At 39.4% G+C, this 27,111-nt stretch overlaps 3 protein-coding genes across 9 annotated transcripts in view; 1 reads left to right on the top strand and 2 right to left on the bottom strand.

Annotated features, from left to right (window-relative positions):
- The window catches only part of arih1 (ariadne ubiquitin-conjugating enzyme E2 binding protein homolog 1 (Drosophila)), a 62,332-nt gene that overhangs the window by 33,774 nt on the left and 1,447 nt on the right, over positions 1 to 27,111 (top strand). For 3 of the 7 annotated variants that reach the window (XM_077516800.1, XM_077516797.1, XM_077516798.1), the window contains 17 exons: positions 10,101 to 10,233; positions 12,326 to 12,391; positions 12,996 to 13,086; positions 14,635 to 14,721; positions 14,800 to 15,044; positions 20,231 to 20,298; positions 20,402 to 20,549; positions 21,200 to 21,292; positions 21,384 to 21,439; positions 21,803 to 21,869; positions 22,513 to 22,619; positions 22,713 to 22,755; positions 22,847 to 22,918; positions 23,394 to 23,524; positions 24,947 to 25,004; positions 25,096 to 25,356; positions 26,953 to 27,065. In XM_077516800.1, coding sequence (XP_077372926.1) covers positions 10,198 to 10,233; positions 12,326 to 12,391; positions 12,996 to 13,086; positions 14,635 to 14,721; positions 14,800 to 15,044; positions 20,231 to 20,298; positions 20,402 to 20,549; positions 21,200 to 21,292; positions 21,384 to 21,439; positions 21,803 to 21,869; positions 22,513 to 22,619; positions 22,713 to 22,755; positions 22,847 to 22,918; positions 23,394 to 23,524; positions 24,947 to 25,004; positions 25,096 to 25,356; positions 26,953 to 27,065 — 1,742 coding nt within the window. In that variant the 5' untranslated portion in view covers positions 10,101 to 10,197. Of the gene's footprint in view, positions 1 to 3,220; positions 3,303 to 10,100; positions 10,234 to 12,325; positions 12,392 to 12,995; positions 13,087 to 14,570; positions 15,045 to 20,230; positions 20,299 to 20,401; positions 20,550 to 21,199; positions 21,293 to 21,383; positions 21,440 to 21,802; positions 21,870 to 22,512; positions 22,620 to 22,712; positions 22,756 to 22,846; positions 22,919 to 23,393; positions 23,525 to 24,946; positions 25,005 to 25,095; positions 25,357 to 26,952; positions 27,066 to 27,111 lie in introns of those variants that run through there. The other 4 variants (XM_077516799.1, XM_077516801.1, XM_077516804.1 and 1 more) reach the window with 4 other exon arrangements.
- On the bottom strand, positions 3,339 to 8,159 carry cyp11a1.2 (cytochrome P450 family 11 subfamily A member 1, tandem duplicate 2). The gene is made up of 9 exons (XM_077516805.1): positions 7,868 to 8,159; positions 7,403 to 7,558; positions 6,613 to 6,812; positions 6,315 to 6,518; positions 4,821 to 4,981; positions 4,572 to 4,738; positions 4,414 to 4,492; positions 3,942 to 4,133; positions 3,339 to 3,865 (listed from the first exon to the last, which is right to left on the bottom strand). Exons 1-9 carry the CDS (start codon positions 8,140 to 8,142, stop codon positions 3,740 to 3,742), a joined length of 1,560 nt encoding a protein of 519 aa, XP_077372931.1. The 5' UTR covers positions 8,143 to 8,159; the 3' UTR covers positions 3,339 to 3,739.
- stoml1 (stomatin (EPB72)-like 1) lies at positions 9,127 to 11,396 on the bottom strand. The gene is made up of 7 exons (XM_077516806.1): positions 11,101 to 11,396; positions 10,795 to 10,901; positions 10,563 to 10,712; positions 10,038 to 10,241; positions 9,769 to 9,964; positions 9,500 to 9,697; positions 9,127 to 9,417 (listed from the first exon to the last, which is right to left on the bottom strand). Exons 1-7 carry the CDS (start codon positions 11,255 to 11,257, stop codon positions 9,221 to 9,223), a joined length of 1,209 nt encoding a protein of 402 aa, XP_077372932.1. The 5' UTR covers positions 11,258 to 11,396; the 3' UTR covers positions 9,127 to 9,220.

Genomic DNA, 27,111 nt, shown 5'->3' with positions numbered 1-27,111 from the left:
GGGACTTTCATATAATTAAGTGTTGCAAAAAGCCAAAGCAAAAGTATTAGTCCTTTGATGCTTTTTGAATTGAATTCTTAATATGGCATATTTGTCCTGAAATTGATGGTTAAATTCAAATCATCAAAGATCTCCGAAATGTTTTCAGGCTGCTAACATTTTTGTTTCCCTTCACCGAGAAGATTGTTTAAAAGAGTCCAGTATGTTTTGCATGCATAGAAATCAGGCGTATACTGTCTATGCAAAAGTTCTATGAATGTGTACAGTGCGAGTGCTGATGTAAATTCAGGCTAGATTGCCACACCGCAAGTGTCATTCTGCTTTCAAATGACTATCAGCCTCCAGCTAAAGAACGAGTGTGCTTTGGTCTCACATTACAGTTTGTTGCTAATATGAGTGAAACTGGGACAATCTCCAGGGAGAGAGCCACAGGTGCTGACCAAGTTGTCATTAGACAGTTCCCAACATTGCCCTGGTGTATTCTTCCAGGAATTGATTGTATTCACTGTGTCGCATACTTGCCGTTTGATCTGAAAGAGCCGCTTCCAGACTCAAACGTGAGTTTATTTTCATACATAATCATCCTAAGGATGATTATGTATGATGTAGGAATGTCTAGATTGTACAGAATGACTCTCCCTGTGTTTGCAAAGCTGACCCTTGAAGGACATCAGCGTTATTTGCTGAGGGCTCTCGTTAAAGAGGAGGCACTGCAGGCATAGTGATGTAACAGTTGTTTTATTCATGTAATGAAGAGGAATTGTAATGTAGATGTAAAAAAAAAAAAAAAAAAGTCACTCACTTATAGTATGAAAAACCCAACTCAACTTTATTCATATAGTAGATGCTTTGATATATTTTTTTTAACATAAATTATTGTTTTTTAATTGCTCCTAAGCACACAGCAGAGCTCAACAAGCTCCAAACGAAGGTGATTACACACATGGATGCAGTCATGTTTCGTTAGTCAACAGCCACACGGGGGAAGGGATGAATTATGCTGGAACAGACGCTCGCAGGCAGCAGACAAAATGGCTCCAAAGATCAAATTAGCATTTTTCGCACTGATTGCACACGAGCTGATGAAACTTGATGATGGTCTGCAGTGTTTTTCTTTTCATACAATACTGTCCATTTATTCTTATAGACATTTTCATATAAAATGTTTTTATTTTCACAAAAATAGGTCTCTAGCTAAGTCTGAAAAAGCAAGTAGATATATTCAGATTTTTCAGTGTACTGCTCAGTACAATTGTCCAAAGATTGATTGTTTGTATGACAGGCGCTTTTGTCTTCAAATAAGCAGAAGACTGCCCCACCCCAACCCCCTATAAAGAGACTTTGTCATGGGGAATGCTCTTGCACATCATGCCTACAGAGACCCCATCTCATCCACCCTCATGATTGTCCCCGTCATCCATTGCCCTTTCAATTAGATGCTCAATTTCACACCGCCGTCCCATGGGAGTCACATCCATACCATCCCAGATTGGAATCCCATAATTGTCACCTACCCCACATCATCATGCATCAGAAGCCGAGGTCTCCCTCTCTATTCAACACCGTCTGTTACACATGATAGCGACACATGTGAAAGAGCAGAGGACAATGAGCATGGACTTCCTGTCTGACACAGGACAGGACTGTGTCTTGATAATAAGGATTTGTTGTGGGAGGCAAAAAAAAATAGATGTATGGTGTTGACTTGAGATATGATTCATTCTGTGTTTGTAACTCAAAACACTTGTATCGCAAGTCATCTTTCTCCACAAAATGAATGTAAATTCCATCAATCCGTACTTTACACAGTGCATAGACTCATTAAATAGTTACATAGAATGTAATAAATTTATAAGTCGTTTTTTGCACAGGATAAAGAATATATGCCTGTGAGTATTGATATGTCTACATGTGTTGCTGTACCATTTGTGTTCAAATATCCGTTGCTGAAAGGATTCGGCGCAGCATTGATGCTATTGTTTTGTAGTGTTGGTTGGCAGCCAAACAAATTTTAGGACACTTGAAACCTCATCTTAAAATTGCAGCAGATTGAAACCTTTTTTTTTTCATCATTATTATTATTATTATTAAAGATGATCACTATCTGCCAAACTACTGCTTGAAATATGTTGAGTTCACTGCCCCACCATAATCGCTTGTATCAAATTTTGCACAAATACTTAAAAAATAAATAAATCAGTTTGTATGCTGTAGTTCAAATCAGATGCAAACTTTAACAATATACATGTTACAGTTTCAGCTTTGCTTTCAAGTTAAACCGGCCCAGATTTTACAAGTTAATTTGGGAGTATATTATGTTGAGATAATTCAGTATTCATATTTTTCTTGACATTTTTGTTTGGTGGTGTGCCATGAGATTTTTCTAATGTCAAATAGGTGCCTTAGCGCAAAAAAGGTTGGGAAACTTTGAATTCAAAGAATCTTCTCAAAATATCTGACCATAAACTAGTCTCCTAGCCAGTGTGCCTGTGTAGCCTTTATTATCCAATAGGGTTAAAGAGACATCTAGTGGTGAAAATGGGTATTAAACTGTGCACTTTAAAATAACCTAATTTGGACAAAAAAATATTTTTTTGTGGTTGCCACAGGTATCATTGCGATTCACTATAAATGTAGGAAGAAGCTCATAATGTAGAAAGTGCGGCTGGCTGTAATGTGTGCTCATCCTTCTACGTGTCTATCAACAAACCGTTACGTGATAAAGCAAAGCGTCTCATTTTGGCCATGGACCCACTGATAAGGTGGATATCCACCTTATCTCCTGAAGGACAGGATGTGACCTTCGATGAAAGGATGTGCCTGAAGATCTCGCTCGTTTCTGGCATCAAAGCAGAGAAACAGTCAAGCCCCTCGACAATTATATTTCAAAGATAGTTCATATTACAGTACTCGCATTAAGTGCTCAAAAATTACATTCTGAGCAGTTAAAATTGCACACAAACACTGACTGCACATACAGTTACTTATAATATTTTGGTTACTATATTTTGCTACACGAAAGGGGCTTAAATGTGATAAACTCAACATCAGTCCAGCCAAAATAGTAAAGAAAAGACCGTTACATTATTACGTCTTATGTGAAAATTATATGCAAAGCCAGAATTATTTATGCATATTTTGTGTTAGATTTTATTAGATTTGTAGATCTACCCTAAATTACTGTGGATTGTGCTAATTCTGTCCTGTTGCTGTTTTGAAGCCTATCTGAAATTTTGAGTGGCTGTTGAGACAAGCAAGACTGTCGCGACTGGATCGGACACATCCAGAAGGAGGTGATACAGGTTAGCACAGAAAACAGACACCACATTTTAGTAAAAGCGGTTTCGTTATAGTTTTTTATATTACCAATCCAAAAACCTCAGTAGGATGTTACAAGGTCAGCAGGTTCAAATGGCAATGGTAGCATTGGGAAAGGGTAGCTTACATTTGTATCGTGTGTGCTTGAGCTTTCAACATAGGAACATTGCATACAATATCTTGGAATTTGCTCATTGTAATCAAATAGTGGATTCCTCTGTTATGCATTTCTGCTGCAAAGGCAACAATTTTACCCAACAATGTGTTTTTCAAGTCTTGAAGTAACACACAGTGCCACTAATCACATTGGTCACTTGTGAAGAAATTCCTGGGGCAATTTATGAATGTGTTTACAGTTCATAGATGTTAGAGTGCTAAATATGGACAAATGTTGCTCATCCAAGTTCTGCGGGACACCATGTTATCGACTACTACTGTGTAGGGGTTTCAGAGTTAATATAATGGGCTTGTCTGGTAGGAGTATGAGCTCAAAAGTGCTGTGCACATTCACATGTCGCTGTCTCTCCACTCGGAAGTTCTCAAGCATCTGTAAAGAGAGGAGGTAAAACTTGGCCATTCATATAGTGTGTAACAAAATATGCTGATAATTGAGTACAACTCACATGGATGAGAAAGATCTGCATCTCCGTCTCGGCTATTCTGCGTCCTATACACTGGCGTGGGCCAAAACCAAAACTCAGGCTGCGGAAGTAGTGGCTCTCGGTCCTGAGCCAGCGAGACGGCTGATATTGCTCTGGACGATAAAACACTTTGGGGTCTCTTCCCATCGCATAGAGACCTAGCTGCACCAGGGTCTGAACGCATGACAAACATGAAGTGTGTCAGAAAGGTTTCAAGACTGTTGTCACAAAAGATATATTTCAATCACAACCCACAAGCTGTGGAGTTTCCCCTTCAGTGTGGGTTAAACGATCAACCAGCAAAGAGAAACTGCTGCTAGTCTCCAGCGGGATTACTTGGAGTTTGAATTTGAAATACAGTATGGCATGTTTTGTGAGACAAGTCCTGGAACTTTTCTGACACACCTTATATGAGCAAAGTAAGCAGCTTCTGTAAAAGACTCAAATATTTTACCCCTGCCGGAATGTGGTATTTCTGAATGATGATGTCCTCTGCTGTGTATCTTTGCAAGCTCACTGCAACTGGATGCAACCTTGCAGGATACAAGGAAGAATGTTGTTTATTCTATAGGAGACAAGCTGACATTGGGTTACCTCCAAGATTTTGATCACCTTAGTGTTTCCTTCAGCGCTCCTTTCACCAAAGGAATCTTCTTCAGCATTTCCGCCATATCGCCTTGGCTTTGTGTCCGGGCAGACACCACCTCCGCCCTCAGCTCCTCCTGAAGGCTAGGGTGTCTGGCTAGCTCATATAATGTCCATAGCAATGTGATAGAGGTCTGAAAAATATAATTTATGCAGGTTAACTGCACCAATGCAATAGAAATCTTCTATGAAGGTTTTGTTTGGACATTTGATTACCGTATCAACTCCCCCAGCCATTAGCTCAGTCACACTGGCCTTGATGTCCTCAATGGACAGTTTGTCCAGCATGAGCAGGCTGGCCAGAACTCCTGGGTATTTTTTGGTCGGACCACTCTCCTGGCGTAGCTGCCTGTAAATGTTCTGGATGCAACGGTCAGCTAAGGAGGAAAAACAATATGCAAATGAATTGCAATTGTTTTTAAATCATACCAACACACTTTTGGTGACATTTGACATTATTGTTGTTGTTGTTGTTGTTGTTTTTTTAAATCTACTCTGCTTTTAAAGAACATTCTGCAGACAGGCCAGAGATCTGAGGTCAATTCTTCAGAAACAATTCCTGCAGATAGAGGGCTAAAAAGGTTTGACCGAAACCTATTACAACCATTTTTGGGTCTGATAGCATTGGAAACAGATGGAATTCCTGTTTTTCTGTACAAGTTATCCCTGAAAGTTTAAAGATAAGTAGAGAATTATGACCAGTATACTTCAAAAAGGACAGTAGAAATTTTAAGAAAAAATAAAGCAAAATAATTATCTGCCAACGGGACAAGACAATTTTACTTGGCAAGATTTTAAAAAGTAAGAAAATAATACTAGGCCCATATCAACCATTGCAATCTTGAAAATAGTATTTTTTAAACTAAAGACAATACTTTTTTTCAAGCTGTGATATATAGAACTATTTTCTTAAAATACATAAAAAGTATTTACTGATGTTTGCCCAACTTAGCCTTCAAAGCAAGAAAGCTGTAAGGAGGCTAAACCCATCAAATACATCATTGATGATACGGTAAGGCAGGGGTGTCAAACTCATATTAGCTCAGGGGCCACATAGAGAGAAATATATTACCAAGTGGGCCGGATCGTTAAAATCGTAAATATAAATATATTTTTTAATTGTCAATTATACGCAGATTTTTGGTAGTTGTGGGCCAGCACTAAATTGCGGGACGTAACTGTAAATATATTGTCCCAAAAAATAACATGAATGCAAATGGAACGTGACAACATTTCGCCCGTATGAGTTCCGTGCCTATCTCTCTATTTTGCATATATCAGTGTATTGTTCACAGAATGCATTATGTTGTGCCGTTAATGAAGTTATAAGGACGTTAATCCATATGTGTAGTTGAATGTGTGTCTTATTCAGCATGTTTTTATTTTTTTAAACAAACTAACTTTAAATTGCATGTAAAATAATGACATCCAGTGCAATACCGTGTACAAATTGCATTGCTCATCTGAGGATTGTTTGTGAAATTATGCTTTGATTGTGGCCGGCTGATTAGTTAGTCCGACATTACTCTTTTTTTTTTTTTTTTCTTTTTTTTTTTCTCTTTACAAAATCATTGCGCGGGGCCGGATTAAGCCCCATTGCGGGCCCGATTCGGCCCACAGTCCGTATGTTTGACGACACTGCTGTAAGGCCTAAAAGATACATTTAGGTTGAATGTCGTTGCAAGTTGTCCTATAGTAAAAGTGTCGTACCTTGGTTAAAGATTCCATCCCAAGCAGCCACGTGGTCAAACCACACTTTGGCTCGGATTGTCCTCAGTAGAGCCGGAGGTATGTACAACATGGGTGAGGTAGTCTTGAACATGAGAGTGATGGAGTCAATGAAATGCTGAACTTCCGGATCGATGTAGTCCAGCATCAGGCCCAGACGCTCCCCATATAGAACTGTGCTCACAGCTACGTGGGACAAAATGTGGGACAATGTCAATACATACTGGATTCTATCTACATCTCCACGGTATTGATTGCCATGTGATGGTGCCAGTCTCACACTCGAGTGCATATTTGAAGAGCTCATGGGAGAGATCCGTCGTCCACTTATTCTGTCCGCTTCGTTCTATCTTCTTGTGAACTCTGGCCACAAAGTCATGACCCACTTCATCCAGCAAGGGCACAAAGTTGCTCATCATCTTCGGGGAGATGACCTCCTTATTGAGAATGACCCGGTTTGACCTCCACTCTGGCCCGTTTCTGATGGAAAATCAATGAGGTCCAAACAGCTGGTGTAACTAAATGCATTCGGGGCAGACCAGCAAATCAGTGCCATTTTCTTGTTGTAACTCTCTTGGGGGAAAAAAACCCTTGCATTTCAGTCTTTCTTTAGCTCTCAATGAGAATTGACCAGTCTTAAGCAACTTTGATGTTTGTCATTGTGCTATTGTACTGAAACTCATTTGAGTAATGAGTTTTTAGCATTGGATTAGCAATAGTGCATGAACAGTAGCCGCATGACATTTATGCTAATAGCATGTGGTACTGGACAATACAGTGATTCATCAAGAAAAATGTACTGATTGAAACAAATGTAATTTATGGTATTTTTAGAAAGAGGAGAACAGGCAACAAATATTTATTAGTATTTTTCCAGTGTTCAAGGTTGTTGGAATTAACCTTCTAAATTGTATTTATCAAATATGCACTCAGATCAATGTGCAGACTACTTTGCATAAAAGCATATTTTACAGTTAATTGTGCATTTAGACATTTTATTTCCTGCGGACGCATATGGCACAAATTCAGTGGAATGGCCTAAAGGAATTACATTGTAAGATATTACCTACTTGAGTAAAACTCCATATTTACGATTCCTGTATTCTCTGTATGAGGTCCAGGCTTCCACTTTCAATCTTTTGGGATAAGAACCTTCTGCCTTGAACAGGATGGCAGCATCCTCTGGGTTGATGATATTCACACTTTCATAATAGCCTACTTTTTCTCTAACATGCAAAATGAGACGAGAAAGAGGTCAGATGAGCAAAAATGTTTTCTAAAACAAGATTATTTTTTTCAAGCATATTTGTTTCTGCATTTACAGCTTTCAAACAGCTAAGGAGCACTTAGGTTGTTAGGGTGCCCAAGGACACCTGAGCCAACTTTGGATCGTCAGAAAAATCGAACATGGTGCATAAGGTAATAGACCAAATTGTTAAGGACTGAGCAATAAGCTGTAACATACTGATACAACAGCTGTTTCAAGCCATAAATTTTGCTCTCACCATTTAGGCTATACAACTTATCCTTCATACCTGTAAATGGGTCCAAAAGTATTAAAATTCTGCAGCATGATTCGGTGAAGGTTTTTAAAGCCATCCAGCTTCCAGAAATTGTACAGGTTAGCAATGCCATTCTTCCATAACCCGGGAATCTCGCTGTAAGGTTTGATGATGCTGCCATTCTCAGTGAACGCCTGTCGAACCATGGGCATACTGCTGCTGCTTCTGCAGACGCTCGCTGCTACCAGTTTGTCCAGGCAGCTCGCAGGGAGCGTAGAGGATACATGCCACAAATTCCACCTGGCCATTCCTAGAACTGCTCTTTCTGCTCTTGGCTAAAGCAGTAGGTTCAAAAGCTGGAGGCTGGTTTAAATAGTCCTCCCCACCCACTTGCTCTCAAGGCTCTCTGAAGTTGAATATACACTGTGATACACTGCGGCATCAGTTCTAGCTAGAGAGATGTATGAAAAAGTTCATGTTTATGTAAATAATGCATGATGCATTAAACACGGCAGCATAAAAAAAAATCATACTGTATCGTTAATCATTCACTCCCAGCCATTTTCACAGATGCACTCCCCTTCACTCCTGGCTGTTTTACTGGATTTTGTAAGGTCCACAGAATATTGTGTTCTATTGCTATAAAAACATGGAACCTACCAAAAGAAGGATTAGACTCCATTTCAACATCTTTCCATGTTTCCATTTTGCAGCAATTGGCATTAGAATATAGCTAAGTTTCATAATTATTCCCAAAGAATTGTGAGTAAATTAGCTTTTTTTCAACATGGCCTTGGTTCATCTCGTTTGCTCTGCTGTCATCTGCTGGCCGTTTGTGTAATAACTGCATCAAATCCTTCTGTATGCTCTAGCATATAAAAGTATAAATACGTCTTTGGGACACTTAAAACATTAAAAATAGAACATATTTATACGTTTTTGGGAGCAAATGAGTTAAACAACGTCAAGCAAAAATAAAAATTACGTTTGCTATTGCAGGTGTATATGAATAATTTACATTATGGAAAACTTATTGTACTTTAGTTTAAATGGAAAAAGTGAAAACATGGTGAATTATTTCATGTTTTTTAAAGAGTTTTGAAGATTAATGAAAGCTAATTTTCCTACTAAAGAATTTAGAATATTACAAACTTTTTAAAAATGGGATTTTACTTTCTGAAAGGTTTTTGTGGTTGTGTTTGATTAATCTAATTGAACCACTGAAATAAATAACTTCTCCATTTTTCAAATTTATTGGGATGTTTTCTGAGGGTCAAAAACGATAGGCCAAGTTTCAGAGAAATTCATTTATAACAAATGTAGTCAGTGCATACAATAAAAAACAGTGTTTCCATAAAGTTAAAACTTCAATAACTTGTGAAAATGTTACTTCCTAAGCAGCTTTATGAGTTCCTCCAACCTCATAGCGGTTTTAATATCTCCCTGAATTTGAAGTCGACCACTGCTGTATGCAGCAAGCGGCTGCAGTCGTCCCTCAAACATGGCCAAAAGGTCCTCGTCGCACATAGTCAGTGTTACATCTGGCTGTCTGCACAGGGATCCGGCTCCAGCAACTCCACGACCTAGACGACAAGCGTGGCATGAATATCTGAAATGCGCAGCTTCAGTTCTTCTGTATGACAGCACATTTTGTGTGTGGGTCACCTTGGCTTAAGTCCACATAGTAACTGCGATGCTGTCCCTCTCCTGAGCTGATATCAAACTGGAAGCAGGCACCAACCTGGTTCACCAACGTTTCGGAGAGGACAAGCTGGACTGCTTGGAGCAGCTCTTCAACAGAATGTTGTGTGGCCACAGCCTGTTGGATGCCACTCTGCTCATCTATAAATGTTACACTGCTCTCTACAATGGGATAACAGCGCAGTGGTCGAATGAATGTTGCACCTCAATTTGTTGCGAGCGTGAGGCCTTACCTTGCTGAGGCTGCAAGCTGTGGTTCATAAAGTGCATGGCCAGCTGCTGAAGAGGACCTGTGAGGCCTTCCAGTCCAGATACAGACGGAGGGACAACAAGAGGCCCTTCCTCAGGTGCTTTTAGAAGAGAACCTAGCGTGAGTTCGACCCTGTCTATCTCGAGCCCCCATGGCCGAGTCATCTCATTTATGTCCACCTGCGGACAGAAGGAGATTAAACGGAAGCATGAAGCTGTCGGGATGAACTAGAGGGTGTGTTAAATGTCTTACTCCAAGGTATTCTCCCAGTTTCACTCTCTCTGTTTGGATCTCTCTGACTGTCTTCTTGGCCAGGCTGTGAGTTAAAGCGTTGTGTGCCGTCATCCTGGTTGAAGCGTTCAGGTCCTGCACTGACACCACTGACAAGACTGGGTTCCAGATCCTGAACTGAATGTCGGCTCCCACAGAGAAGAGGCCACCATCCCTGGTATGTACCTTTAAAAGATAACAGAAAAATAATCAATGCAAATGGAAAGATATGTGTTCCATGACTGCCCCCTGTAGGACAATTTTAATCACACAAACTGTCCTTATTATGCATGAAAACAACAAAACACATTTCCTATGTGTTTCTGCAAAAATGGGTTAATAAAGCAATCTTGAAGTTTGCTACTAGGTGTCTATTTACATGTACTGTGAAATATGTATACTCCATTTTTCAGTGTATGTTGCAATCAAGCAATCTTGGGACATAAAAACAATAAGAACAGAAAACTTAAATGTTAAATTTCTCATTTGTCACTACAATTGGTTTACCTGGCATGGAGGTATATTGAAAGCACGGGTGCGCAGGTCTACTTTTTGCCACTGGTCAATGAGGGGTAGCACCAGGACAATGCCAGGACCCTTTGGAGGACAGACACGACCCAGGCGAAAGACTACTATCCTCTGGTAGTTTGGCACAGTCTACAAACATGATCCAAATCGGTTATATAGTCACTCACGCTCAACACAAAGAGGTCACGATTTAGGACTAAAGGTGGCTTACTTTCAGTACAAACCATCCTGTTACCGGAAAGGTTATAAAAGTGCAGACGTAGACGAGGAAGATGACAATTAGATTGCAAATCCATGACGACCATCCCTGGGAGTTATCTTCAAGAAAAAGTTTATTTCTTAATTGCAAGAGTTTGTACGTTATTTTTAATCAACAGTTTTAGGGTCTACAGTATTTCGTTTCCTTGGTGAACAGCTCGTAACGAATGATGATCTCACAAAATTGGATTGTTTAAGTTGACGTAACATTCTTAATAGAACTGTGGTTATCTACTTCGTGAAAGGTTACGCAACATACCACTGAAGTCGTTTTCTGAAACATTAGGGATGTAATCAAAGGACAGGCCTTTATGGTAGCTCGCTTGTGTGTAGCTGTCGGCGGGTACAAATAGTCCAGGAGTCCTCGGTGCGCTGGGGTCAGTCTGGGGAAGAAGGTGGTAAGACTTCCCAAACATTGTGGAATTAACTAGCCTCTTTACAAGACCCACAACGTAATAATTGTGGTTTGTTTACGTTAGCTCAACTTCTACTAACGTGTTTTGCTAAATTTCTTCTTCGTGGCGTGAAACTGCTGTGACGTTCGCGCCGCCTACCGTCGCTTTGTGGTCACAATAAAGCCATTCATCAATCCATTTTATTGACCGCTTATTCCTCACAAGGGTTGCCGGGGGTGCTGGCGCCTATCACAGCTGGGCAGTAGGCGGGGTACACCCGGGACTGGTTGCCAGCCAAACGCAGGGCACACAGAGACGAACAACCATCCACACTCGCAAGCCCACCTAGGGACAATTCGGAGCACCCAATTAACCTGCCATGCATGTCTTTGGAATGTGGGAGGAGACACAATAAAGCCAGTTTTTTATTTTAAAATATTATTTCACTCAGTCACAACATATCAATCAAAACGAGTGAATTATAAATCTGGAATTGCTCGAGCTCTAATGAAACAAAAACTGCATTGCAAGAGAGACCAAAAAAAGTTAACTTTTTCATCCACTTGACTGACATGAAGAGGAGTGGTAGATAAAACTCAACAGTTGGAGTTGAATAAGAACATGTAAGACTTGCATGGAATTGGTGGCCACGTTGTTCTCTCTGCGATCACAGAAAACAAGAAAAGAGCAGTCAAATGAAAAGTAACGATTTATTGTAATTTGTCGCCTCCATGTGGTCAATGTTTAGGTTGAGGTTTATTGCGGACCTCTCCCAGATTTGAAGGGTTTGTTGCGTGGCAGATTTTAATTGATTAGTACACAGACAGTTGCCATTAGAAACGCACTGTGAAAATACCTTATATTTAATCACCTCCATTACGGCAATATGACGTAATGAAATAAATTGCATAACCTTCAGGGGCCTTATGGTTTGACATAATTTTACGGAGAGTATGCCATTGCATGAATAGATGCCGTAGTGTTGTTTTCCTGAACCCCATTGGGCAATTTCTTCAGACAAAAATCTATGTTGGACCAAATCTTTTGAGTTCTTTTTTTTAACCAATGATTGTGCTGGTTCATTCACAGAGCCACCATGAACGTGAGATCCTACCAGTTGCTGTGAGCGGACAAGGAGATGGCACCAAACGCTGTGTAAGCAAATGCCAATTTGTCATCCTCCTAATCTGTACTGTCAACACGCGCAAATCAATCGGTCAAAACACTTAGATGCAAGTCATTCATCAAGTGCTGGCAATGGTGAAGGATACATGGCAAATCATGCGTTCACATTGGTTGCTCATTTAGTATACCCTGTCTGGCTTTTTTTTTTCTGTACCACATAATAATGATACAGTAATCCATCCCAGTATTTTTATGAATAACATTCATGTAATATAGGAAACACTACACACGTTCTCGATCAATCATTCTGGTTTGATCATAATTAGTTTCATCATCCATCAGGCAAAACTAACAGCTAAATGTGCATTCATTTTTTTTACTTTTAAATTAAAATCCTAGATGACTGGACAAGGTGAGGTACACCCCTTTAACTTTAGACTAAACACCAGCCAATTACAGGGCACACACAGTGGATATAAAGTCTTAACGGTTTTTGTGAGATTTAAAAAAAAAAAAAACAAGTCCAAGATAGATTTTTTTCAAAACTTTTTCCACCATTAATGTGATGATACTCACACCTACAATGTAAGTCTCCGATTAACTTGACATGCATGTTTTTTTGAAACGTGGGAAGAAGCTGGAGAACCCAAAGAAAACCCATGCAAGCGAGCAGAGCACATTCACAGGAAGGACGGAGCCGAGTCGAACCCCAAACCTCAAAAACTGTGAGTCAGACGTTTATTGTAAAAATCTAAAGCTATCATTGGACAGGCAGTAAACATTGACCTTGTGAAACCGCCTCGCTCAGCACTATATCCCAGGTAGTGTTGGGGAATGGTGGGCGAAGACCAAGTGCAAAGATTGAGGTGACAGCACTCCGACTGTAGCCTTGCCTTGCCGTCTGCTGGCACTAATGTAATCCACATGAGGAGTAATTCAGTTGTCCCCTTTCCGTAGCGAAGTTATGTCAGCTCAGTTTAACAGTGAGGAACATGTTATTGGACAAAATGTTGGCAAGGTGGTGCGATTTATGGATATGTATACTACCTCAAATGTGCCCAACATCCTATGAATGTACCGTAGTATTGCTCTCATCTTATAACTACTAACTTACTAACAAAATGCAATGACCTAAGTTTGAAGCACTTGCATTTTGAAGCACACGCTCTACGGTACCTCAGAGAGACCACACTTCACAAGCATACCACCCATTACTATGTTTGCGAAGTTCTCCTCCTTTTGGTATCTGTCAGAGAAAGATGGCGACGAAACATGTCAGCCTCCTATAAAGTGCGGCATGACCAATGTAATATAGTGATTACTATATGTTGATGTGATGTGAACATTTCTTTTGCACATTATTTAAATTAATAGTGAGTTTTAAAAAGAATGAACATTGAAAACCCCCCAAAAATCTACACAGAATGAACATTGAAAAAAAAAAAATAAATAAAAAATAAAAAATTGCACACTGTCTCTTTAAATTACAGTTTAAAAAAAAATCAAAGTGGCCCTTGCAGCCTCCGATTTTTCAGTATGTGGCCCTTGGAGGGAAAAACGTTTGCCTTAAAATATTGTTTGTAATTATTTATTTATTTATATATTTAACGAGTACACGTTGCATACACATTGGCTGAAAGTGGTACCAGTAAATGAGATATCATAATTATTTATTATTAATATAAAAAAAAAACTTTCATAGACAGATTTGAACTATTATTATTATTATTTTATTTTTTTACCTGGCCTAGCTGTCGATTTAGTGTTAACAATCCTTCTATTCTGAAGAACCTTAAAAAAAAACAAAAAAACATGGTCCAACAGTGTTATGTTGACAAACCTTCTATTCTGAAGAACATGAAGAACATAAATAAATAAATAAATAGATGAATAAATAAAATGTTCTAAAAAAATAAATAAAATGCTTTATCTTTCTAGAAAATTCTTAAATTTGGCAGGAGAAAGTGAAAGGCACCCCAATTTCTTACAAAATAAAAAATGAATTGGGTGTAAAGTGGGAAATTAAAGGTAGACGTTTTTCTGAATGTGACTCTAAATTAGTGTCCGGATAGGTCTAAAAATCCATTTAACGGAGGTGGGAAGTCCTTTGTCATGTCGGGAAGGCTTTAATTCGGAACGGAGGTTTTTTTTTGTTGTTTTTTTTTTCGTCGGTTCCTGTACAGTCCGTGTGACGTCAGCGTGTCGTCGAGTTGTGACGCCGTGTCCCTTTGTTGGCTTAACAGCGGCGACGTTTTTTGTTGTTATTTTCGCAGCTGCCTGGAAAACAAGCTCGGATCACTTCGCCTCCTTCGGCTCATCCCGCGAGCAGCCGCGCGCACACTGTGTTAAAAGGCGTCTAGGTGAGTTTGTCACAAGTTGATAAGCGACCCTAGGAATGGACTCAGACGAGGGTTATAACTATGAATACGACGACGAAGAGGAGGAATGTAGCGAGGACAGCGCCGAAGAGGAGCCCGAGGACGACACCCTGGATATCGGCGAGGTGGAGTTGGTCGATCCCGTAGTGGCCGCCGCCGAGCGGGACGAGTGCGGCGATACGGTCGGAGGCGGTCAAGGCCCCGGCGAAGAAGAGGAGGAGGACTACCGCTTCGAGGTTTTGACCGCCGAGCAGATCCTCCAGCATATGGTGGAGTGCATCAAGGAGGTCAACGAGGTTATTCAGGTAGGGTTTTTGTCGTGTCACGGTCGGGAAAGCCAGGGTCCGGGGCTCTTGGTGAACCGTAAACAGGCCATGGTTGTTAGCTTAGCAATTAGCTCTCCTGGAGTAGTTTACTTGCTGGAAGTTGACAGGTTAACCGGGGTGGCTGCGAATACACGAAACGCGGTTGTAGTGGTTCTTTGTACACACGAACGTGTTTCCACACACGGTCAACGTTAAACTTTCTAAATGGACACATGACAGCACTTCAATGCTGATGTTTATCCAGGAAGTAGTCTAATCCCTATTGAGAAGTTGGCAGCAATGGTTGCCTAAGCTAATGCTAGCTTTGCAAGCTAGCCACCTTGTTAGCTAGCAAACTAGAAGTAGTGTGTGTGTGTACCGATGAGACAAACGTTTCATTCTTGAGACACAGGCCAACTCATTACAGTGTATGTCTATTGACGTTGCGGTATAAATAACAAAAAAATGGTTAACTACAATAAAGTCAATTGTGTTTTTCACCACTTGACGAAAAGCTTGGTCATCGAATTAGTTGTCAGTTGACTGAATGTCCAGGATACTTACGGTGATAGCAATTTGCAAATATGTATATTTTTTATGCTGGGGAGAGTCTGGACTAAATGATAGGCAGATTGTTTATTTTGTAACATGTAAGGTTCTCAGAATAAATGTTCTGTAGTGGCACCTCGTCGTGTTGTGGGCCTCCATTTGCAGTCTTGTCCGACATGCCACACTGGGGGGGACAACAGTGAAAGTTGGCTTCGTCTTTAAAAAGTAGCGCATGGCAACACCATCCAGGACATAAAACATTTGGATGTCTTCGCTCTATTGTTATAAAACATATTTAATGTAGTCATGGTGAATGTAAAACAGCAAAGAATTATGACAGTTAGTTGTTCTAAACTGAACTATGACTCATTCAGGCATTCAGGCCTAGGTAAGAAATTACTTAACCTCTTAATATTATGAGCAATAGATGTTTTCATCTCTGCAAGTTAGGGGTGTTAAAAAAAAAATCGATTCGGCAATATATCGCGATACTACAGCACGCAATTCTCGAATCGATTCAATAGGCAGCCGAATCGATTTTTTTTAACATTCTTTTTTGATGGAAAAATATTCAACAAAATGTCAAACTTTCACACCTTCAGCATGGAAGAATGTTATATTAATGGAACATTAAGCCTTAATATTTTGTTTCAATGCTGTTCAAACATGAAAAAGGTTACAACCCGTTTGTTAAATACAGTGGCTCACTGACTGAAGTTTCAGATCAATAAAAAATCATTTCATTTTCATACAAATCTTACAGTGTGCATGTACAAGTTTACTGAATCGCCAGGTACTAGGTAATTCACACCCCTACTGCAAGTATACAGTGACCTACAAAAACAAAAAACTGTAAAATAAGTAGTGTGGGCATGAGCTCTCCACTTCCTCTTGGCCATCTTGTACAGTCTTGAGACATTATCTTAGAAAGTAATTAGTCCTAATTACTTTTATGCAAAAGTAATTGAATTAATTCTAACTACTATAGATAACTGTGTTTTCAGGAAAACTTTCAAATGTGTCAAATTTAGATTTTGGAGCTGTCATAGGCAAGTTGTATGGAGCAGAGGAGCATATCTGGCCTGCAGTTTGTTAAATTGACCTCCAAGAAATGCAGCTTTATTTGTTTAGTTTGTCAATTTATTTCATAAACGCATGTACCAGTGAAAGATGTTTTGTAATAATGATGTGCCACATATTTTAGCAGTGATGATGAAAATTTTATTCAAAGAGTAATTGTTGGCTCGTGCATTATGGGAAAAATGTAAATAACGTCTTCTTATAAATTTATAACACCTTTACGGCCATCGCTGATCTTGTTGAACTTAGATAAAACGTCAAATATCGAGGCCACTGTGTATCTGGTCATCTGGTATTCCAATTGCACCTTGTCAATACTGAGCAGCTTTGTCATTTCCTCATTTTGTAATATTTGAAGGTCAGGGGTCCTCAGTTCTGTTACTACACCCGTTTTATGATGGCTTTCCTTTGCTATCCATCTGAAGAGTTAGAAATTATGGTGAACACTGAACAGGGTAACTACGGAGACAATGCTGAAAAGATGATTATCGCAGACATAAGGTGAACAAGATTGTTTTGTTTGCCTACAGCACGGCTCTACACTAACTTTTGAATGAGTAGCACTGGTGCTACCAACTTTTTCAGTTGGTCAACTCACACCACACAGATTTTGGTCGCACACTTTTTGAGTGAGATACAGCATTGACCGTATAGTTGTCTCAATTTGCATAGCATCATTTCAGATGACGTAAAGATTGACAGCGACTCAACATTAGAGGTGGGAATCTTGGGGCACCTCACGATTCGATTGCGATTACGATTCAGAGGCTACATTTCGATTATAAAACGATTATTGATTTCCCCCCCAGGCAGCAGAAAAAAAACAATGTATTTTGGTGCTTTTAATGTTTCGTACATTAGTTACAAAAATAGTACAAAAGTCCTCTCAGGCCTAAACAAACTACTATTTCAGTATCAAGTTAACAGTTCAAAACAGTAAATAAAATACTCAAGTCCTCATTCTGTAACAACAGCTTTTAAGTATATCCAGTCTTCAACAGAATAAAACATAGCATTGAGCAAAAATATATTATTTTTATCCACTCAAAAGTGCACTGAGGTATAAATGAAAGACAATGTGAACTACTACTTCAATACAAATGCCTAAAAAAAAAGAAAAGTGCTTTCCTGCTTTTTAAGTTGTGTAAAGATGAACATGTAAACATTAAAGTTTCTCAGAGGTACAAAAAAAAACAAAACCCTCAAGTGCTTTTCTGCTTTTTAACTTGTGTAAACATGAACGTGTAAACATTAATGGGATCGTTCTGCTTTTTTAACATGAATCTCAATTTGATCCTCACCTCCCGTGTGTGCGATCAGCACTGACTTCTTTCTGACAGCGTTCGGTGACACGCGTTCTGGTTCGACGTTGGACGAGAAGAAAATAAAAAAGAAAATAGTCCAGCAAGCTGGCTGGGGTCTCGGAAATAAAGCGTTTTTCTTCTAAAAACTTTTTGTTTTCAAAAGCGTGATACATTTACACCACAATACTCTTTTCTGAATAAAGTCAGACGCCATTACCGCCAGCCACTACTTTTCTGTTCGTTCGTTCGTATCACTGCGCGGCGCCCTGTAGAACGCTAACCGACGCACTGCAGCCAGCTAGCTGATACTTCCGCCTCAAGTTGTTTGCCTTTCGGAGCAGGTCTGATCCCACGAAGAGGTGGGTTGGTCAGCTCAGCCATGCTTGTTGTTGTTTTGAATGTCGAGGCGTGAGTTGTGGATGTGTAATCTCGGTCCGTCCCAAAAAGCGTCCCGAAGACCGCGCGCGCTACTGCGTTTCAGTTCCGCGTACTTTTCGCTCGGGTCACTTTAGTTTCGCTTCCCTTGGCATATTTATATAATCGGAATTTGGACGTTTGTGAATCGTTCTCGATTGTTCCACGGCCGAATCGTGAATAATCTAAGAATCGGAAATTTTGCACACCTCTACTCAACATATAGCTGCATATTGCACAATATATCCTGTAACAAGATTTGTCTGCAATAGAACAGGACAGGAGAACAGGAGTGTTTTTTCCTTCAAGTAACGAATATTCACACACAAATGCTGTGGGAACACATACCCACAGGTAAGATCACACTATGCAAAGGTACAAATTCCTCTCAATGTGTGAAAAAAAAAAAGTTATTTTAATAGAATTCAATGGTAACTTTCTTTTCTTCTGTACTCACTTTGTGTGTACACCATAGATGCATGGCACCACACTGCCCCAAAGAGGGCACAATGCACAGGGACAGTCAATATTTGTTCTTAAATGTTTTTTCCAGTTGCTATAATTTGACGGTACGTTCTATTTTTATTTTCAGTTTGTTTTTATTTTGTCTTTTGAAGTTATATTTAAAGTTGATATTGAATGAGTCAAAACATTTTTTTCTCAAAATTCAAGGGTGCAAACATCAAAGGATTTTTTGTTGTTGTTCCCCTAACACACATTTCCACATGACATGGCTTGAATTTCACGTAATATTTACAACATAAATGTACTTGACAAAAACAAAGTGCAGGGATGAATGGGCACGACACAGGGCTGGACGATATAAACGGTATATTCAGTATAAGCCGCTACGGTGACACTTAAGTAGTTGAGCAGCTTTAGTAGTTGAATAAATACTTAATTTTGTAATCACATTGCTTAAATCATGATTTCCTTCTCAATCAAATAATCGTGATTGCAATTTTTCCAGCCCAATGGGGTATATGCCACGGAAGAGGCGGGACGTGATTTTGCACATCAGTTTATTTCCGGTCCGGGTTGCGAACGCGCAACCTAGGGACACAAAGTCGGAAGCACTAGTATTTTTGACGCAGCCCACACGTCGCAAACCGAACCGGAAACAAACTTGTGCAAAAAACAACAAAAAAAGTCCCGCCTCTTCCGTGGCATATACCCCATTATGTACTCTGACCATATACAGTACAGCAGTTGTAAACAAGTAAGAATGGTTTCATTATTGATATATAAATCTTTACAATAATCTTGCATACTTCATGAAATTTGTAATCAGTATTTTTTTCTGCCAAAAATCGGCCTCGGCCTCAAAAACTGCATATCGGTTGGGCCCTAGAACATAGATTATCTAGATATTACAAGCCATCTTAAATGGATTTTAGAAGTTGCCACATTGCGATGACAGCAGAGTTCCACACTTGATTAGTGATGCCTGTCATTATCTTTAGCATCCTCTATGAACGGCAACTATTAACTATTCACCACCAAATCCCAAGCAATACAGCTCCATAAATTTTTGATTAGTATTGCATCTTAATCACAGAGCTGATGACATAAGTAAACTAAACATCTCTACTAGTAGTAGAGCAACTACATTTGCACTGCATAATGGAATATGTAAAAAAAATGTTGAAGATGGAAAAAGTTTACATTGTCCCAGAAATTATTTGACGCAACTCTGGGGATAGTCATCTTGAATGCTAATGCTAATTTGATGTAAATGTGAAACGTCACTCTTAATTGTAGCAATAACAGAATCTGTCATTGTGAATAATGTTAAAAAATCATCTTCACGCCTCACTGACCATCTTTTCATTTCTCTAGAATCCTGCAACAATTACACGCATCCTTCTTAGTCACTTCAACTGGGATAAGGAAAAACTCATGGAAAGGTAATGAGTTACATTCTTAATTAACCTCCTTGTAACTTTCCATCTAATCTAGCAAGTTGTCTGAGAAACAGAGGGTCTTTCCTAATTTCTTGACTTCACACAGGTATTTTGATGGTAATCTGGACAAGCTTTTCTCCGAGTGTCACGTCATCAACCCGAGCAAGAAACCCCGCAGCCGTCCACCGATCAACACCAGATCATCCGCACAAGACATGCCGTGTCAGATCTGCTATCTCAATTTCCCTAACTCTGTGAGTTGTTGTCGAACTTCTCGTGAGCTTGTGTGTGTTGATTTATGAATTGTGGCGTGATTGATGATTTTTTTTTGTCTACAAGTATACCTGTGTGGAACATGCTCATTATGCATGCCTAATAAAAAAAATAAAAAATAAAAACCTACATCATTCCACATTCCAATTTGGCAGCGCTTTTCTCTGGCATGTCAAATTTAGAAGATATTTCACTTTTACTTGGACTTTAATACATTGTAGAGTAGGGCTGAATGATTATGAAAAATGTAATTGGTTTTGTTTTGTTTTTACGCCCTCAAAATTGCGATTGTGATTTTAATTTGCAATTTTTTTTTTTCAAGGTCCTTTTTAAATGTATTTTTTCACAATTAATATTGATTACAACTTACAGCTTTGCACGAATGTGCTTTAATTTGGAGCATCACAAAATACAGCACACAAACGGTTTTTGTTTGTTTTTTTGTTTGTTTAAACCTTGTGAAGTTGCCAGGCAAAAAAAGATCAAGCATGTTAGATACTCTCTTCACAATTTTATTACTTATGCAATTATTTGTTCAGCCCTATTGCAGAATAATATCTAGCCATATGCAATGCTGCTCTTAACGTGTTGCTCTGATTCCTGTTTTCATGATCACGCTTGTATTTTACAGTATTTTACTGGCTTGGAGTGTGGACACAAGTTCTGCATGCAGTGTTGGGGTGATTACCTGACTACTAAGATCATAGAAGAAGGGATGGGACAGGTATACATACCATCATTTGTATTAAAAAAATAAATAAATAAATAAGTGTATTGGCTCACAAGAATTATGTGCATTTTGTTTTCCCTCTCAGACTATTTCTTGTCCTGCTCATAGTTGTGACATTTTGGTTGATGACAACACAGTCATGTAAGTATTCTTACGTTCTTTTTGTGTGTTTCAGGGGAAAAAAAGAAGTTTGTAAAATGACACTTTTTATTTTGCGTTGACACCATGGTACTCATTTAAATTTGAATCCTTGGATCGGTACCTGATTTAACCCTCATGCTGGCTCTTAAGATAAGACTAATTGTCTTAACCCACATAGTGATGTTACCCACTAACAAGATACCCAATGGTCTTTCTCTGATCCATTTACAGAGCAAAATATTCTAAAATGTTCATCTGTTTTCTGTTGAATATTTCATGTCTTGCTTTTTCAAAAAAAAAAAAAGCTTAACCAAACATTCCAGCTTTATGAAACACTAACAAATCATTTGACTTCTCCTACAGGCGGCTCATAACAGACTCAAAAGTCAAGTTGAAGTACCAGCATTTAATTACAAATAGTTTTGTAGAGGTAAGTTTGATTTGTTTTTTTTCTATCTTTCTTTTGACTATATTGTAATGTAAATTAATAGGGATAGACTAAATATCCTGTTGACATTTTGCATTTTGCCGCCTATTGGCATAGTCCCCCTTTTTTATTTATTTATTTTTTTTTTTTTATAAACTGCTCCGGAACGCACGGGAACACCCCTTTTGAGCTCTGAGATCTGACTTATGAAGTCTTAAAGACCCCGACATCATCAATTGGCTTCAATCTGACGTCACTCGAAAATGGTGACCCTTGTAGAGATATAGCCCGTGAATGGCAGAACAATTTACATGATTACTAAAGTATTTATTTATTATAACATGAATTACTCGAAGTAGGTATCTCAACGTAATTCAACGTGTTTTGGACTGACTGCGTTAACCAGGACAACAAAAAAATGTCTCGGAATCAGCCATCTTTGTTTACATTTGTCGTCGTTTTTGCCAAGCAAGCAAGTTGCAAGTTATGAAATGAGTGACTTGTGATGACTTGAGTCAAATAACTGTTCTTTTTTAGAGGGCGTCCGCTGTGCATTGATAACACATGAATTACATTTTGTCTGTGGTAACTGCAGTGATGAGCAATACATGATGAGAAAGGTTTGCACCCTGTGTGTCATTTTCAGTGCAATCGACTGTTAAAGTGGTGCCCTGCTCCAGATTGCCATCACGTTGTTAAAGTCCAGTACCCAGATGCCAAACCAGTGAGGTGCAAGTGTGGCCGTCAGTTCTGGTATGAAAAAAACAACAAACACTGATAAATGTTTTGAATGCCTAGTGTGTAAATGTAAGGTTACTTTTTTTTTTTTCTGTAATCTTGCTGCAGCTTCAACTGTGGGGAGAACTGGCACGATCCTGTCAAGTGCAAGGTATGAGCAAACATGAATACAAATATGACTGTTTTTTTCTTTATTAGTGAAGAGTGATGTTTTCATTTCTGACACCAATTTACTTTTGCAGTGGCTGAGAAAGTGGATTAAGAAATGCGACGACGACAGTGAAACGTCGAACTGGATTGCCGCAAATACAAAGGTAAAGAAGTCAAAACTAATCAAGTTTGCATTCTGGTTAAACTAGTGGTCCAATTTCTTATGTGTATGAATGCCACCTTTTGGATTTAAGAATACAAATCATTTGTTTTATCACATCATTTTTGTTCCCTGTCATGTTGGCATGTGTCCTAGCTGCAGTCAGATCTAACAGTGAGGTTGAAACGCTGATAAATCTCATAAGCTAAGCACAGATCAAGTGAGAGGGCGGTCAGTAAAATGGGTCAGGTTGGAGATAAGGTGGTTGTATTCCTATTTGTGTCTCCATAATCAGCAGAGGGAACCTGTGCCCAACTTGATGACAATGTGAACCACATTCATGTGCAGAGCGGTGCAATAGTCCTATTTTCTTGCTCATTACAGACAGTAATATAAGATTATAAAACAACAAAAGATTTACCTTATTAAAACTAATTTCTAATTAATTCTCTTATTCTCCACTGTGCTGTCTCTTGTAGGAGTGTCCAAAGTGCCATGTGACCATCGAGAAAGACGGAGGCTGCAATCACATGGTTTGTCGGAACCAGAACTGCAAAGCTGAGTTCTGCTGGGTCTGCCTGGGCCCGTGGGAGCCTCATGGTTCTGCTTGGTAAAAACTCTACTCACTGTTGATAATAAGGATTAAAGGGGAAGTCAACGTGAAACATTCGTTGGTAATAATGTTATATGAGACCTCACAAGTCTAAACATGACGACGTGATGAGTATTACATTTGTGGAACATGAGTAATGCAGCAGAATCCAGCCGTTTTTATCCATCTCAGGGGGCAGCCATTTTGCCACTTGCTGTCGAATGAAGATGACATCACAGTTGCTCAGGCAACGACCAGTCACAGCTCACCTGTTTTCTGAAGCTGAGCTGTGATTCGTTGTTACCTGAGCAACTGTGATGTCATCTTCAGTCGACAAGTGGCAAAATGGCCGCCTTCTGATCGTCATAATAAATGCTGGATTACAACAATATTAACCAAAATACTGTATTTAGATTAGTGGGGCTGCATAGAACGTTTTTGTTGGGTTGACTTCCCCTTTAAAAACAAATGTTTGTCATAGAACTACTTCAGCACACTATGAACACATGAATTACACCTGAACAATCAAATGAGGTCAGTCATTAGATGTGTTCATTTTTATATTGGTCGTCATTAGAGGTGAAGTAAAAACTAATTTGAATCGGAAAATGAGTTTAGATTTTTTGACAAACCGAATCAAATTGATGCATTTGACATCGCAGGTGATTTGTTTCTTTGAATCGAATTAACTTTAATAGTTTGGGCAGGCTTTGGAGAGTTTTATATTTGTTGTATATTAATAAATATGACAAGATACAGAATTGAATAATTCATAAATTGGAAGTCAACTTTAAACATTTCTTGACAATATGTTATATGTGACCTCTAGTCTAAACATGACATTCTGATTAATGTTACATTTGTGGAATATGAGTTATAAAGCAAAATCCAGCCATTTTTATCCCTCTCAGGGGCGGACATTTTGCCACTTGCTGTCAACTGAAGATGACATCATAGTTGCTCTGGCAACGACCAATCACAGCTCACTTGTTTTCTGAAACGTAAGCTGTGATTGGCTGTGACCTGAGCAACTGTGATGTCAATTTCACTCGACAGCAAGTGGCAAAATGGCCGCCTTCTGATATTGATAAAAACTGCTGGATTTTGCTGCATAACTCATATTCCATGAATGCAATATTAACCATAAAACCATATACTAGTGGGGCTGCATAGAACATACTACTGTCAAGTTAATTTTTTGTTGTTGATTGACTTCCACTTTAAGGTTATGACTAAGCAACACTGATATAGTAGCTTAATAGTCATAATTAAAAAATATGGCCATAAATATGAAACAATCCTAGCAACCCTAAGTGTACCAAATGTTTTGGGCAACAAGTGTTCCTATTACTCGTGCACTTGACTGTTATTCCATGATTCAAATTCCCCTCTGTCAACTACAATAGTACTTGATAGCACACAATCTGTTATGTATTTTAGGTACAATTGCAATCGCTACAACGAAGATGACGCCAAGGCCGCCAGAGACGCCCAAGAGGTGAGTTGTCCGGAAAGTGAAAGCGCGATCGGGCTTTGTTTGTGCTTGAATCCGCCCACGCTAACGGCGTGCGATCCCGTGCCGTGCGCAGCGCTCGCGGGCGGCCTTGCAGAGGTACCTGTTCTACTGCAACCGCTACATGAACCACATGCAGAGCCTGCGCTTCGAGCACAAGCTGTACGCTCAGGTCAAGCAGAAGATGGAGGAGATGCAGCAACACAACATGTCGTGGATCGAGGTGCAGTTCCTGAAGAAGGCCGTGGACGTGCTGTGCCAGTGCCGCTCCACGCTCATGTTCACCTACGTCTTTGCCTTCTACCTCAAGAAGAACAACCAGTCCATTATTTTTGAGGTAAGACGCCAGGTCACATGACATCGCAACATCATCCGACAGGGAACTCTTAGTTAGTGTCTATGTTCTCTCGCTCATGGCGGGACTGATATCGTTTTCATGCTCGGGCTCTCTTCCACTGGCTCGCCTTTTTTTTTTTTTTTTGCAGTCTGTGGTTGTCCCATGAGAGGAATCGTTCATCCAAGCTTATATAAAGTAAGCACAGTTGAAATGTCAGGCTTGAGACAAGGGTAAAATAATTTCGGTGAATGGTTGCCAATAGCGTTTATTTACTCTATTTGGTGTACAATGTTACAATTTATATCAAGTGAAAATGAACTTTAAAACAAACCAAACAAAGCAACCTCTGTCTATTGCAGACAGAACGCAACACAGGCTATTACAATGAATGATAACAGATGACAGTTTCTTTTTAAGACTATCAAAAATAACTTAACATACAGTCGTGTTTAAAGGTAAGTCAACCCCCCAAAATCTTGACAATATGTTTATGCAACCCCACTAGTCTAGTTAAAGCGATACTTGACTCGCTAAAACTTGAACATGTTGAAGAAAAGCCTTGCTAGTGCGTCCAGAATGAATTTGAAAATTTAATTATTTTTCATGTAAAATTAATACCTTTTAAAAACTATTTTTTACACTTGCTGTCGACTGATGATGACATCACCTGTGCTGAAGAAGTAGGTGGCGACCAATCATGGCTCAAGTTTGCTAACCAAACTCAGAAAACAGTCGTTACCTAGCACAGGTGATGTCATCTTCAGTCGACAGCAAGTGGAAAAATGAGTTTTAAAGGTATTAACTGTACATGGAAAAATAATTATGTTATTAAAGTTATTCTGGACAAAATACTAACTTTTTACTGCTGAAAATGGTTCAATGAGTCAATTATCCCTTTAAACAGTAACATTAACGCCATTTTGACACTTGCTGTCCATTGAAAATGACATCACAGTTGCTCAGGCAACAACCAATCAAAGGTCAGCTTCAGAAAACAGGTGAGCTGTGATTGGTCATTGCCTGAGCAATTGTGATGTCATCTTCAGTCGACAGTAAGTGGCAAAATGGCCGCCCCCTGAGAATTTAATTGGAATTTGCTGCACAGGAAAGCCCATGGAAAAAAATGATACAATGCTGCCATCTGCTGGCCAATGTTAGTGGGTGTTTTTGATCTCACAAACCCAATGACAAAGCAGTGCTGCACAAAATGTTGCACTGCCCATTGAGGGGGGAAAAAACGTAAACGTCAACTAATGTTTTTAGCGGCATTCATCGTTATTTTGCATACATCATTAAACGGTTTCTTGGGTCAACGACAGTAATATATCCTTCTACAAGCTTCTCACAATAGTTGGCAGGAATTTTGGTCCCCATACTTCCTAACAAAACCGGTCTGTCGTTCACCAGGCCAGGCCCCGCCTTTTAAAAACTGCACACATTTAAAGTTACAGGTGCTACAGTATAGACTAGGATGGCAAGTCACAAAAAAATGCTCTCATGCGTGTTTTTGTGATATTATGCAAAGGTGGGGGACTCAAGCCAGACTCAAGTCGCTCATTTTGGCATAGTTGTAACGCCGTCTCGCTGCCTTTCCAGAACAACCAGGCCGACTTGGAAAACGCCACTGAAGTGTTGTCTGGTTACCTCGAACGAGACATCTCCCAGGATTCCTTGCAGGACATCAAGCAGAAAGTACAAGACAAGTACAGGTGAGTGGGAGGAGCGGGATGACGTCACGTGAGCTCGGATGGGCGT

Source organism: Festucalex cinctus, chromosome 3 (genome assembly GCF_051991245.1).
Source record: "Festucalex cinctus isolate MCC-2025b chromosome 3, RoL_Fcin_1.0, whole genome shotgun sequence".
Taxonomy (NCBI): domain Eukaryota; kingdom Metazoa; phylum Chordata; class Actinopteri; order Syngnathiformes; family Syngnathidae; genus Festucalex; species Festucalex cinctus.
The sequence above is the reverse complement of the archived record's forward strand: the minus strand, read 5'-3'. Positions and strand labels throughout refer to the sequence as shown.

Coding starts and splice junctions, on each gene's coding strand:
- cyp11a1.2 (XM_077516805.1), bottom strand. CDS start 8,142: ATGGCCAGGTGGAATTTGTGGCATGTATCCTCTACGCTCCCTGCGAGC. Junction 4,739..4,820: donor TGGCTGGGGGAGTTGATACG/GTAATCAAATGT, acceptor TATATTTTTCAG/ACCTCTATCACATTGCTATG. Junction 4,493..4,571: donor GCGCTGAAGGAAACACTAAG/GTGATCAAAATC, acceptor GTATCCTGCAAG/GTTGCATCCAGTTGCAGTGA.
- stoml1 (XM_077516806.1), bottom strand. CDS start 11,257: ATGTTTGGGAAGTCTTACCACCTTCTTCCCCAGACTGACCCCAGCGCA. Junction 9,965..10,037: donor AACTGGGAGAATACCTTGGA/GTAAGACATTTA, acceptor TTCTGTCCGCAG/GTGGACATAAATGAGATGAC. Junction 9,698..9,768: donor CAGCTTGCAGCCTCAGCAAG/GTAAGGCCTCAC, acceptor ATCCCATTGTAG/AGAGCAGTGTAACATTTATA.